The sequence below is a fragment of the Phalacrocorax aristotelis genome, chromosome 1 (genome assembly GCF_949628215.1).
Source record: "Phalacrocorax aristotelis chromosome 1, bGulAri2.1, whole genome shotgun sequence".
NCBI classification, from domain to species: domain Eukaryota; kingdom Metazoa; phylum Chordata; class Aves; order Suliformes; family Phalacrocoracidae; genus Phalacrocorax; species Phalacrocorax aristotelis.
The window spans coordinates 166003217-166017099 of record NC_134276.1 but is presented as its reverse complement, the minus strand read 5'-3'; the positions used below and the strand labels follow the sequence as shown (position 1 = coordinate 166017099).

At 37.2% G+C, this 13883-nt stretch overlaps 1 protein-coding gene across 2 annotated transcripts in view; it reads left to right on the top strand.

Annotated features, from left to right (window-relative positions):
• The window catches only part of SCYL2 (SCY1 like pseudokinase 2), a 39283-nt gene that overhangs the window by 548 nt on the left and 24852 nt on the right, over positions 1–13883 (top strand). For both annotated transcript variants that reach the window (XM_075080178.1, XM_075080182.1), the window contains exons 2-3: positions 5077–5281; positions 12803–12960. In XM_075080178.1, the coding sequence (XP_074936279.1) occupies positions 5105–5281; positions 12803–12960 (335 nt within the window). In that variant the 5' untranslated portion in view covers positions 5077–5104. The remainder of the gene's footprint in view (positions 1–5076; positions 5282–12802; positions 12961–13883) is intronic.

The window sequence follows — 13883 nt, the reverse complement described above, 5'->3', positions numbered from 1 at the left end:
TGATTAACAGCCAGTACTTGGTCCGGGAGGACTGGCCCGCAGGAGGCGGTCCAAGGGTTTGTGCAGCGTGTAGGTTAGCTTTCTCCTGCCGGCAGGCGACACACAGATCCCCGTGCGTGGGTCTCGACCCGTGAGTTTTTGGTAAGCTTTCAGGTGCAGCTCAGTACTGAAATGCTGAATAAAAATCCTGCTGAATAAAAATCCTGAAGGTGACTCGCTCTGAGGTCAGCCGCACCGAGCACGGTTGCTGTGATCGTCATGTTGTTTTTGTAACAAATGCAAAAGGTTGGTTGTGTCTGTTTTTGTGTTTTTTTTTCTTTTGTTTGGTAAGACTCTGTTGTTCTCCCACCTGTTTCTGCTGTGAATACATCATTGTTTAGGTCAGGTGTGTAGGATGGAAGTTTGGGTTGGGTAGCATGAAGTCCCCGTGCATCTGCCTGATGCTGTAGTTCCCAGAGGGGAGTCCCCGCTTGCTGTAAGTCAAAAGACTGGAAGAGTGTATGGTGCACTGCTGTACGGTGTGCATCCATGTCCATACATCAGATGAAGCTATGAATTAGTTCAAGGAACTAATCACAGAATCACAGAATGGTAGGGGTTCGAAGGGACCTCTGGAGATCATCTTGTCCAACCCCCCTGATAGGTGTTCTAGGGACACCTAGAGCAGGGGGCACAGGACTGCGTCCAGGCAGGTTTTGAATGACTCCAGGGAAGGAGACTCCACACCTCCCTGGGCAGCCTGTTCCACTGCTCTGTCACCCTCACAGGAAAGAAGTTTTTCCTCATATTGAGGTGGAACTTCTTGTGTTCCAACTTGTGCCCATTGCCCCTTGTCCTGTCATTGGGCACCACTGAGAAGAGTCTGGCCCCATCCTCTTGACACCCATCCTTCAGATATCTATAAGTATTGATGAGATCCCCCCTCAGCCTTCTCTTTTCCAGGCTGAACAGACCCAGGTCTCTCAGCCTTTCCTCATAAGGGAGATGCTGCAGTCCCCTGATCATCTTGGCAGCTCTCTGCTGGACTTACTCGAGCAGTTCCCTGTCTGTGTTAATAGTTTTAGATCATGCAGTTGTTTTACATGAGTGAGAATTAAAGAATGATGAGGAGTCTTTGTTTTGGATTTACCTTTAGTTCAACATTTTGAATGTTTTGCCTTATTTCTTATTGCTGTGTTGGCTGTTGTTTACTGCCTTGCCAAGTGATTAGGTCGTCATCGTGCTGATGTGTTGTTGCTGATGTACGTCAGCATAAAGAACGTTATCGATTGTGAAGGGAGTTAATGAAAACAACACATTGACCATCCGGTTTCTGTTTAGGATTAGTTCCAGGTTTCATCGACTAATTATCAGTAGCATTAATATTACCCATGCAGTTCAAGCAGGAAGAAATCAAAGTTCTTAAACATTTAATGCATGTCCTGTGTTGCTAGTCTGAACATTGTTGCTCTTAATATCTTGTACTTTTCTCACTTATTACCTTTTAACTTGAAATGAAAATTTCATTGCCAGTGGGTGAATGACTTTATTGTCCCGTGGCTGTTAATTTTCGATAAATAGTAGTTCAGTCTTAAAAGACCTGAACAAACCAGTTTTCATACAGTTGAGAACTAAAGTTGCGTATTTCAGCTATAGTTAAATCATCATAATTTGTGGTATTGTAGATACTACCCAAAATAGATTTTTTTTTTGTTTTTTTGGCATGCATTTCCTAGGTACATTGTTCCTGTTGGCATATATTGGGTTTTTATTGAAGCTGGTAATAACAATTGCTTTTATAAAGCTAAATATGCTATTTTAGGTTACAGTCCAAATGTTGACATGAAGATTTCTAGAAGCTCACGGTTTTAGATGTATGTAAACTTTAGACCCAAGCTGCTTATTGAGAATTTCTCAGTACTTCTTACTCAGTAGCTAAATTAAACAGGAGCTTGCATACTGTCAAGCTGGAGTGAAACAGGTTGGACAGGGCCTACCAGATTTGCTTTTTAAATCCTAACTAACCCTTCAGACACTGGAATGCTGTTAACATTCTCACGTAGTGGCTTTTTCAGGGTTCTCGCTGCAGTTAGTCTGTCACCCACAGCAGAGGGCACTTCTGATTTAATCAATACTACACCGTCTTTCCACCTTTATAGAGAAGCTCCCTTTCAGATTTATACAAAGGAATTTGAACATGCATGCATGTGCATTTCCTTTGTAATGTCTACGCAATTAATTTTGTAAAGCATCTCTTTAGTTTTGAGAGTTGTAATACAAGATTGTGTTGCATTGATACTAGAGAAGGTTTGATGGCTGGGAGTGAATGAAACAATGCAAAAAGCACAAGATTTAAAAACAAATAAATTAGTTTTGTGGTTATCTTAAAACTCATTAGGATTGATTTTATAGTCCTTTAGTATATAGACATCATCCCATGGAAAAGCTATAGAATAAAATCTCTGAGAGCTGGAAGTACCTATAGCTCCTGTTCAGAATACTCTGTGATCCTTGTTCAAAGTTTTCATTTATCAGAATAATGAATAATTCCTTTTTACACGGATATTAGCCAGTGTCTAATAGCTGTTTGGACTTAGGCTGCACGTGCATTTTTCCATAGCACAACTCATAAAGTAAAATTAATATATTGTAATAAAATGTCACATACTGTAATAAAATTACTTAATGAAGGAATTCTGTGTTCCTGTAATTTATTTCCAGCTATGTTCTCAACAAAACACTTAATACATACCAAGCAAGTACATGATTACTCTTAGGATTATCTCATTGTATTCAGACTCAGCTTCTCATATCTAAAACTCACACTCCCTGTAATTAAGACTGACTGCACCCTGAAGGTGCTTGTGGTCATATCTGGTTCTGCTCCTGAGTAGTCCTGCTGAAGCCATAACTTCTATTTCTGATTTTAAAGTAAGATCAAGATCTATGCAGCTGGATAACTTTTTTTTATTATTATTTGTAATATATTTTCTCAAAATTCCTAGTCTGGTTTTCATTTAGTAGCACAAAGTTGTGTCACTCAGCTGACGTGGAAATTGGAGAAATACCTATGGAGCCACCGCAGTAGTGGATTTCTACATTTCACTGTGGAAGAATACTGAAGGTGGGATATAACTGCAATGCTACTCAAGACAGACCAGCGTAGCTGTGTTGCTTCCAGCACTGTGCTAGTGTTTGCTTTGGACTAGGTTAATCCTGTAACACACATCTACGCTGGAGTGAATTGTTCAGTAACTTGTATACTTTTAAAGAAGTTTTATATAGTATGTTTAGTACCTCTTTTAGAAAATAAGTCTGTCTTTCTGTTTTAATACTGATCAGATTATTTGTCATGATTTCTAATGGAATCAGGTCTATAGTACCAGGGGGAGAAGGTGTGCATGTCTGAATAACTTTAGTGTGGTTGACTTCAGTCAAGTTTGACTGGAGTATACATGTGTCAAAAATGAGTTGATACAGCTTTTGTGAGACTAAAGAGCTGTGGGAAGGAAACAAACTCCATCTGTGTCTTGAATGTGGAAGAAGCTGTGGCACAAATACATATATTAATAGCCACTAGATAATCTATGTAGACTAGAACATTGGCTTATAAATGTATATAACGGTGGGAATAACTGTTGCTGTAACAAGCAATAACCTCATATCCGATCAAAAGGATGTTGGGGCTGATTAGTCCCAGTGCTCACTGGATTATTTGTTAGTGCCTTCTGCTTCTTTTGTCCTTGTTACCATGACTTGTCAAACAACGCCTTAATCACAACAGAATCTTGTCTCTTCCCTTTGAATAGGAATGGAATTCTCTATTTTTCAAAGAAGTAGTTTTACACATATTATATGCCAGTGAGTTGAGTATAGGGCAAATAAGGCCATGAATGAAAATAGTATTTCTGCAGATTTCACTACTTTTGCTGATGTGCTTTCTTAGGTTTATTTTACTATGGGTTGAAGAAATTTGTACAGTTCACACCTATTTGAAAGAGAGTATGAAGAAATATCCTTAAATGTTTCTTTTGAATATCTCACATAATACTGATTCCAGGAAATAATTTCTTCTTGCTTTCTCTCTCCATCTTTGCTCACACCGATAAGGAAGATGAATGTCTACCTATACTTTTCACTGTTTCTTTTCTGTCTTCAGTCTTTTTAATGTATCCATTATCAGAGAGACAGTTGTATAAATGGGACATAGGCTTCAGCACTTCCATCTGGCAAAACAGGCAAGTCAGATTTTTTGGCTCTAATTATGACAATTTAGGAAACCGTGGAAGTACACACTACAGGAGAAGATGAGCTAAATTGTAAGTTGCCAGTCTTTGAGCTCTTAAATTTGGAAGGTGATGTAAAAAACTTCCTTGTACAATTTTGTTAGAATAAAGCATAAAAATATGGTTGCTTGTTTCCTTCCCCTGCAGCAGCTTATCACCTCATTAATACTTGGGTCAATCAAATAGTAATGTCAGCAGTCTGATGGGTAAAACACTGAACTTTGAGCTTGTATTTTGACAGGCACAGTGTAGGAAAGAACACATTTTTTAATTCTCTTCTGTATAATACATGTCTATTCTTTTGTTGTTCTGGGATTTTAAGCAATCCTTTCCTTCAGAAAATGTGTAGTTCCAAGAGCACTGGAGTTAAAGGAGCCTGGTTTCCTTCAGATTTGTTTCTCTTTATTGGTTGGTATTGATAAACAAAGTATGAACCTTTCCCTTCATGGGAGCAGTTTATGAATTCTCTGCTTGATTAAATCACCTGTTTTCAAGAAATGGTTGAATATCTTAGTCCTTAATTGCTTTGTTAGATCTAAGGAAGAATGATCAACAGATTCAAAAGTTTCGGAGGAGGAGTAGAAGCAATGCCATATAATCCCCAGGCACACGTGCAGCTATGTGTATGCAGCGTAGATATGTATAACTGCAAAGCCCTGGAAGTTATATTTCAGTACCCTTTTTGTGGCTTACTCCTATATCCTATTGCATCCTTGGTTAAATGTCCTCTAATATTAGAGTTTTCAACATGTGTCTTATGTTAATAGAAATTGTGAAAGGACTGTGAAGCTTTTTTGTCTTGTCTTTGTAGGATAGGACATTGGTGTACAGTTGAGACAATGGAGTCCATGCTGAATAAATTGAAGAGCACCGTTACAAAGGTGACGGCTGATGTCACCAGTGCAGTCATGGGAAATCCTGTTACAAGGGAATTTGATGTTGGCCGCCATATTGCCAGTGGTGGTAATGGTCTTGCTTGGAAGATATTTAACGGAACTAAAAAATCAACAAAACAGGTGGGTTGTCAAGTAAAGACCTAAGTTTATAAGCGTTAGATAAGAGACTTATAGGTAGCAGCTGATAAGTGGCATTTAAAAACAAAATCCAGCCGGGCAGGCTAATGCTAAGGATAGTACTTTAAGTAAAATGAAACAAAGAACTCAACATTATTTAAATATGATGTTCTCAGCTACATAGGTGATAGTTGCTTTAAGCCTTCAATGTTGGAGAAAGAAGTGGTTCTGCATTCATGGCATACAATTCGGGACCAAAATCAAGAATTAATCTGAGTTAAAACTAGTCTGACAAGAAGGAAGAAGTTTGTTTTAGCATGGATTGGTTCCCCAATTTATTTTACATTGCAGCTTTTTTTAGCAGTGCTGGTTTTTTACAGTTTAAAATAATAATGAAGTATGCCATCATTTTTTCTCAGCAAAAGAGTCTGTATTTTTTTGCTCAGCTGCCACAGAGAAACTGAGGGTTTAGAAATGTTAAGTCATGAGATACAGTAACAGCAAGGCATGGGATAGAGGAGGTGGTTTTGGAGGAAGTGAGTTGTGCCTTCCCTGTGCTGCTTTGAGTATTGTTCCCTTTTAGTTTCCTTAAAGTATTAGGGTTTAGAGCACTAGTGTGTAAACTTTTGACTCACTTGAAGTCACATGTGTAAATAAAAGTGGGATTGTGACTTTGAAGGTTTGTCAGCAGCAGAGTTTAAGAACTGCTATTATAGAAAATTATTTTGTTGTAATGCAGAAATGTGAAATATCTTTTCTTCAAACTTGGAGGGGAAATAGAATTTTCAGTGAGTAAATAGAAGAGTTAATAAGTTATGGCCTTCAGTTAAACTTGATGCTGAAGTGATGTGAAGTCAGAGAATGAATCAACTTGCTACAGACGTACTAAAAAGAAATGGACACAAAGGAATAACTTTGGAAAACTTAAAAAAATCTGTTAGATGGTAGGAGAATAAACTTTAGCAAATAGAGAAGAAACATGCTATGCAGAATAAATAATCTTTGGAGAATGTATGTTCTGATTGTGACAGAATCTGAATAACATCAAGCAGGTACTTTCGCCATATTCTTAAGCATGTGTCTTGCTCTTGCAGAACTCTACACATCTAGTATTTACTGATGTACCTAATGTACCAATTGGGTTTTTACAAAGAAGTGATAACATTGAAAGTATGGTAGTTTTGATAGGTTTTATACAATCTCAGTGCCCAGTAAGCGTTTGACCTGTAGCAGGTGTAGCTTTAAGATCTAGAGAGTTGTAGCAAGTTTCTTTGACTGATAGAATGTATGTAACTTGGTTCCTGTCGATCATGTTTTTCAAGCTTTGAATGGGTGTTCTGACCACTGATTTTGCAGTGGTTTACTTCAGGTCTTACCACGTGATCCTGTGGTATCTCTGTAAACCCTGACTAACACCTGTATGTTTGTATGCCATCATTAGTCATTAAAAATACAGCAACTGTTGTACTGCAGGGAATTTTAGATGGCTGGTGATTTTACATGCAATTACCGTTCATTATTAATATTACCGGTTAGGTAACGTCATGTCAACATTCAGTTTGCCATTGCAAAATAAAAGTACACAGCAATACAAACAGTTTATGTTGTGTTGTATTGCGGTATGTCTGTTCTTTAACATTATTTTTTCTTTTGCGTGTACCTTTTGAATGTTGGCTGGGCAATAGGGAAGTGGCTGGCTGTCATTTTCCAAGTGGTAGCAGTCACTTTTGTGAAGCGATGCTCATATTTGCTGTATTGCAAGGGTGTATATCTAACTAGAAGCTACAAGCACTTAGCTTTTTTACAGTAGATGTGTATTGTAATCAGACAAGCAGGATGTAAGGGTTTAATTGCCTGCGTTGTTGTCACTTTACAACAACACAAGTAATTATTTAAGTCATTGTAGCCAGATAAAATAGCTAAATTTGGAGTTTTAGCATTACAGCAGTAGAGCTGATCAGAAATCTTTGTTCTCAGAACAAATGGAAGTCAGCAGTCTTACAGAAGATGGTCAGCTGAAGTTAAGATTTAAAATATGGGTTAATTTGGTTCCTATGTAAGTCAGTGGACAGTTAGAAATATTCCATCTCTGGTGACAGTAGATATATATGGTTTTATTCCTCTTCTCAGAGTTCTGCCTGGTTCCTGCATTGCTGGTTTTCCTGGATTTCTGAATGTTTACTTCCCCCCCCCACCCCCCCCAATGTGTCTTGTCTTGTCTTGCTTATGTTGTAGGTAACTGAATAACAACCTAACAGAATGTGAGGAAATTACTTCCCTGTGTGCATATTTTTGGTGCTATTTGATAGCTGGTTTGGTGCTGTTTGTTTGAAAGATTTATGAGTCTTTCTGGTTATATGTGTATACATGAAGTAACATGTTCCTAATTTTACAGTGTGTATTCCTGTTCATCTCAGATTTGTTAACTGAGTCTTTATGCACTTATATGTTTTTTTTCTAGCATAATATGGCACTTGTCCTTTTTTCCGCTTGGAAAGTGCGATCATAAAGAAATAGAGTGAGGTCACTTAATATTCTTGTTGGCAGCTCAGTCATAAAAACTAGCAGAATTAAGGAGATAATGGTTTGTACTTCAAGACTACTGTAGTTGTGTTTAACTTTTGTTGTGGTGGTCCTAAATATATAGGTAGGTAAGTCAGCTTTCTGTTTTGGTGTGCATATAGTGGCTTTGAAATGAAAGCTTCCTACTGTTCAAACTTTAAAGGCTATTTAACTTTGAAACTGAAATAGTTGTTCTGTATACCTTATGACTGAAACAAACTGATGGGAAAGTAGGGTTATAAAACATCAGCAAGCTTCTAAAAATAAACCCCTCAAAAGCTGGAGGAAAATCTTTTTCTGGCAAAAGACCAGAGTAATACTGGAATGCTTTCCAGTATTTTAGTTCAGAGACTATTTTGCTTTGCATAGTGGGAGGCTTTGGTAAAACATCATGTGTTTGCATATTGAGTTACATTTGATTATTCATTTAAAAAAACTGTGAGTGCATATGGGTAAATTAGAGAACAAAAATGGAAGGGAAAACAAATGTAAAGCTTCTAAAATCAAGCACTCTGCTACCTTAAAATTTCCTTTGCTTTTGTGTTCATGTCTTAGTCTTTAACATGATCATATTGAATTTTTTTCCACAAGAGCACTACATCATTCAGTTCACAGGATAGGTGGTGAACTGTAGTTTTAAGTATTTTGTTGGGTTTTTTTTCTTTTCTTCCTTGTTCTATGCTTAGTCTCTGGCATTTTTACTCTGCACTATTCAAAACAGCATTGAAAATAGAAGGATTTGAGTTTCTGTAACATTCATCACTATAGTGCTTGAAAGTCTTACAGGTATTGTTAACAAGCTTTCTCCATATGCAGTGAGGTGAGTAGGAAGAGATATTGCTATTCTATTATCATTACATTTCCACAGCTTTTAGAGTCTAATTTAGAAATACTTTTAGAGTCTTTAATTTAGAAATCTAGTTTTGTCTGCATCTTTTTTCAACACACAAACCCAGTGTGTTTTTGAATTCTTGCCTTCCTCTTGGGGCTGGAGAGAAAGCATGACATACTTTGGTTGCCTGGTTGCCCTTTTCTGGTTAAGAATTATTTCTCTCTCTCTTCTTCCCCTTTCCCACCTTTCTGGTTTGTTTGTTGACGTGTTTTTGTTTTTGTTTGGTTTTTTTTTTTTAAGCAGTGGCATTGGCTAAGATAGGAGCAGGATTTTTGCATTCTCTTTGGTTTAGAAGGTGTTTATGTGTGTAAATGAGGACATATTTTAAACTGCCAGCGTGTGTCTCAAACTGGTGTGTATTTCATAAGTAATGCAGGATTGCAAATAAACTTGGGAGGATGTGGTGGGTTGACCCCGACCAGCAACTAAGTACCCACCCAGATACTCACTCGTTTCCCCATCCCCAGCACGGTTGGGGCAGAAAATAGGAAGAAGAAAAGCAAAAAAGTCATAAGTCAAGATCCAGAGAGTTTAACAGGTGAAGGAAGGGCGGAAAAAAACGAAGCAAAGCAAAGGAAATTGCCTACCGCATCTCACAGCCAGACTGATGCTCAAGCTAGTCTCCAAAGAACAGCCACCCTGGAAGCCAAACCCCCTTTTTCCTTCTACCCTTGTTTTTATCACTGGGCATGATGTTATATGTTAAGGAAGAGCCCTTTGGCCAGTTTGGGTTGGCTGTCCCAGACATGTGCCATCCTAGTCTCCTGCCTACCCACGGCCTGCTCACTGTGGGGGCAGAGTGGGAAAAAGAGAAAGCCTTGACTCTGTGCAAGGACTGTTCAGCAATAGCCAAAGTATTGGTGTGTTATCAACACTGTTTAGCCACGGATCTAAAACACCGCACTGTATGGGATGCTATGAAGAAAAAGAACTCCATCTCAGCCAGGCCCAGTACAAAGGAAAACTGCCCAGAGAAGCTGAGAAAAGGTAATTGAGGCATTTAGTGATTAAAACTACAAGGATAAAAAAACCTTTATGAAGGGGTATATTAATGAATGCCAGGTCTGTGGGACAAAGGTCAACAGGATTCCACTGAAATACACAAACACAATGAAAGAGAACTTATCTACACTTTTCTGTTCAGTGTCTAAAAGTATTCTAGTTGAGTTAATATGATTATAGCCCAGTGAAACGATGCCCTGTGTCTTGCATGTTGTGCTTACGCCTGTTTGCACGGGTGACATTTAATTGCTTGGCAAAGGCATTGTAGAACTTAAACACTGATCTTTCCAGTGATTCGTGTTAAAAATTCTAAATTCTTGGCAGTAACAACAGATGTTTTCTTGAAGGTCTTCATCCTGGCAAATATCTACATGGTATGCATCATAATATACAGCTGTCTCTATATCATCACTGAGTTTTACCTAACACCACTTTGAAGTAAAGCACTTGGCTTAAACATGTGGGAGGTGAGACAAAACGTGTGAACTAGCTCATGCTTGTGAACAGAACTGAGATTTAAACTTAGGTCCCTTGAGTGGCCAGTCTAGTCATGTAGGCCAGCCTACATACTCATCCATACTTCCTAACCCAGGCAGTAGCGTTACCAGTATACTGTGTTGAGACAGGAGCATGTTGAGTAAGTTGTGTATACTTCCTATCACATAATGAATGAAATTTTTTGTTGTTAAAGACAAGGGTTGTTCTGTCTCTACTTTTTCACCTTCTTTGTGGAGAGCAGTGCTATTTTTTTTAAACGTATTTTAGTCTTTTTATGTTAAATTTATTTTTATATCACAAAGTTGGAATTATGACATAACTGCAGAATTACATAACAAGTAGTCATCTGCAAGAGGAAGCTACTCTTCCTTCAAACCTATGAAATGAAAAAGCAAAGTGGAAGGTCCCCTAGAGCTTTCTGTGGAAAGAACTAGTAACTATATAAGCCTTTGCAGGCTTTCATCTCAGTAAGTTTCCATGAAAAAGTAGTTACAGGAAATGGAATCCATGTCAGCAGCCCTTCTTTTTGGGGTTGAATATCAGGAAAAACAAATAATGTGTTCATAGTCAAAATTTGCGATGGTTATTTGGTTCACGCAGCATAAAACCATGAACACTTCTAAATGTTTCCAAGCGTACTGTATGGTTTCAGTAATTTTTGTGCATTGAGAGTGTGTTCTATGGCCCATGACTCAGCTATTCCTTTTTCTGTACAATAATATCTGGTGACTTGTGGGGGCTAAGATATTACATTTTTGATAGGGAATTATGCATATAAAAATCAATGTTGATTATGGAATTGAATTCCAGTATGCCTTATTTTTAATTATTAATATCAGAACATATTTAACATTTTAGTGCCCATGAGCAGACAGAGATGGGTATATGCTTTCTTGTATCAGACATGTTACCTGAAAAGGAAGGTATTGAAAGCAAGTTGTCACACAGCTCAAATTATTTTGATTCTTGACCCTCCACAATAATTTAAGGCTACAAAACCAATGTGATAGCAATCACTTTCATACCTAGGATACTGCAATTTCATATGCATACTTATATGTGAGTTAATTTGGCATATGTAAGAGTTCTGTCAAACTTCAAACCATAGAGAATTGCAGCAAGCACTAATAGAACTTATAGCCATTGTAAAATATCCAAACCACAGCTGATGTCCCATACTATCCAATTTAAATATTTACTTTCTGATTCTTTTGACTTATCATTACACATAAATGCTTTCAGGAGTGCTGTATTAGTTTGAAATTTTGTTTTGGTCACATATTGCTCAATACATTGACACTTTGTACTGGAAAATGTGTATTTTTAAATAGTGGGTATAGTGTATGTCTTCCATTCCCTGTCATTGGTTCCTCCCTGCCTTGTGTCTATGTTAATGTTTGATCCATCACGCTTCAGGGTTGGAGCAGAGAGCTGGTGTGGATAGAAGCAGGGAGAGTGTACGTAGTTGAGTTAGTTATAGATGTTCACCTGCTAATGGCTTAATTAAACAGGAAACAGCTAAAAAATAGAAACCATTTTTTGGTGTATTGTACTGAATTTCTTTTTTTATATAGCCTATTTCTAGAAGTCTTTTTTCTTTTTAAATTGATAATGTAACTGTTCCTGTGAGATTTTAATTAGAATAATGATTATAAAATGTGCAGTACAAGAGCACAGACTTCCTCTTGGTACTGAAAACTGTATTTTCGTATTATTTTCTACTGGTTTCTAACTTCTATTTATAATGCTGTTGTAGGAGAATAAGAAAGTCCCTGTTCATAATAAAGATTTTATTTCCGTTTTTCTTCAGTTGATTTATTTCTCCTTTAATGGCTTCCAAGTTGGTGATGTAATCTAATTTTTTATTTCATATCCACCTCTGTAATTCAAAGTTTCATATACATTTCTTAATTTTCTCCCACTCCATTTGCAGAGGTAGCTTGGAAGAACTATTTCCTGTTTTTAACATGTACTGCATTTCTGGGACTTCTTTTTAGACGTTTAAGCATTAAAAAATTCTTAATGTTTTGTCATGTGAATGGTCTGATGAAATTACTTGATTACTGTGACTATAAAATATCTTTCATGAATGTCTAGTTTAAGATAGATTGTACTGTTTTGGAGAAGAAGGCTGAGACAGGGTCTGGTTTAATAAATCACAACTTGATATATTTAATTCCAAATGAATGCATATATGCTCAGAATATTCTAATTGTTCATAGCTGATGTAAAAACTTTCATGTACTTAAAATCAAGCTGATTTCTGTCCTGTGGATCTGCTGCTTTGTCACTATGTAGATAGTGGTTATGGTTTATGTGTTACTGTTTGTAACCTAAGGAGCAGTAGTACCTTAACTCTTCAAATGTATATTCCAGAGGTTATATACCGTAACCTGTGTGATTAGGACTTGGACAAAGTACGGACAATATGCCTATATACATTGAAATACTTATTGCATTGGTGGGATTGTACTGTTGATTCAAAATATGTGTGTGTATGTATGTAATTGTGTAGAGGATTGTTTTTTGATCGTGTCCTATACCGAGTGAATTTTGTTGCTTATTTATAGGAAGTGGCTGTTTTTGTCTTTGATAAGAAGCTAATAGACAAGTATCAAAAATTTGAAAAGGATCAGATTATTGATTCTTTAAAACGAGGTGTTCAACAGCTAACCAGGCTTCGACACCCTCGACTACTTACTGTTCAACATCCATTGGAAGAATCCAGGTAAGCTGTAGTAAGTTGAGAACAGGCTTTCTTAATAATTGTTTTGTATGTGTTGAATATTCCAGGTTATTTTATGACCAATTACATCTGATGAGATTCAAGTTTACTATATTTACTCATGTGAGAATGGTATTTACCCCACCCTCAGATTTCCCCCCCCAAGCCATAGGATGCATTTCTGGTGTGAATCTAGTGAATCTAAGTAAAAATCTATTGCATGATCTTGGTCCAGTTGCAGCTATAAGGCTGCACATGACCCTTAGACTATGAAAATTAAGAACTCTCTTAAAAATTGTTTTCTTTCAAAAGGTTGTTCACACATTTATTCCGTTTATGAGATGTCTGTATTTAGTGCACCTGAGATTGGCGATTTTTGGTAAATTGTATGTGTTGTGGCCACATATGTGTTCAAAAGGTCCTCAAATGCCAGTTAAGGGAGACAAAATTCAATGTATTTTTGTAGTGCTTTTTTGATTTGCGTGAGATTGGTCACTAGGTACAATAATGGGTTAATCTTATAGATTTATCGTTCAACTGCAGTGATGACAGCACACTAGAATCTAACAAATAAAATGAAGGTTTCTTGTTAACATGGAAAGCTGATCCTGATCCTGCTGAGGAAGGTCATTAAGGTTTTAGAGGTTTTTTTCCCAAGTAGTTTTTCTGAATGGTAGCCTAATTAAGATTCACGTACATTACCTTTCAAACTTTTACATTTTTGTTGGTCTGTTAGCCTGCATTTTTCCAAATGTACTGGCTTCTATGAGCTGAGAATACTGTAGGAATGCTTCTTCATCTTTGTGATGCCTACTTCGGGAAAGATTTCTTGCATTAAATGACACTTGCACATTCATACACATATTTCCTCCAGTACTAAACACGTTTTGCATTAGCAAGGGCTCAAAGCTATCATTGCTCTTATG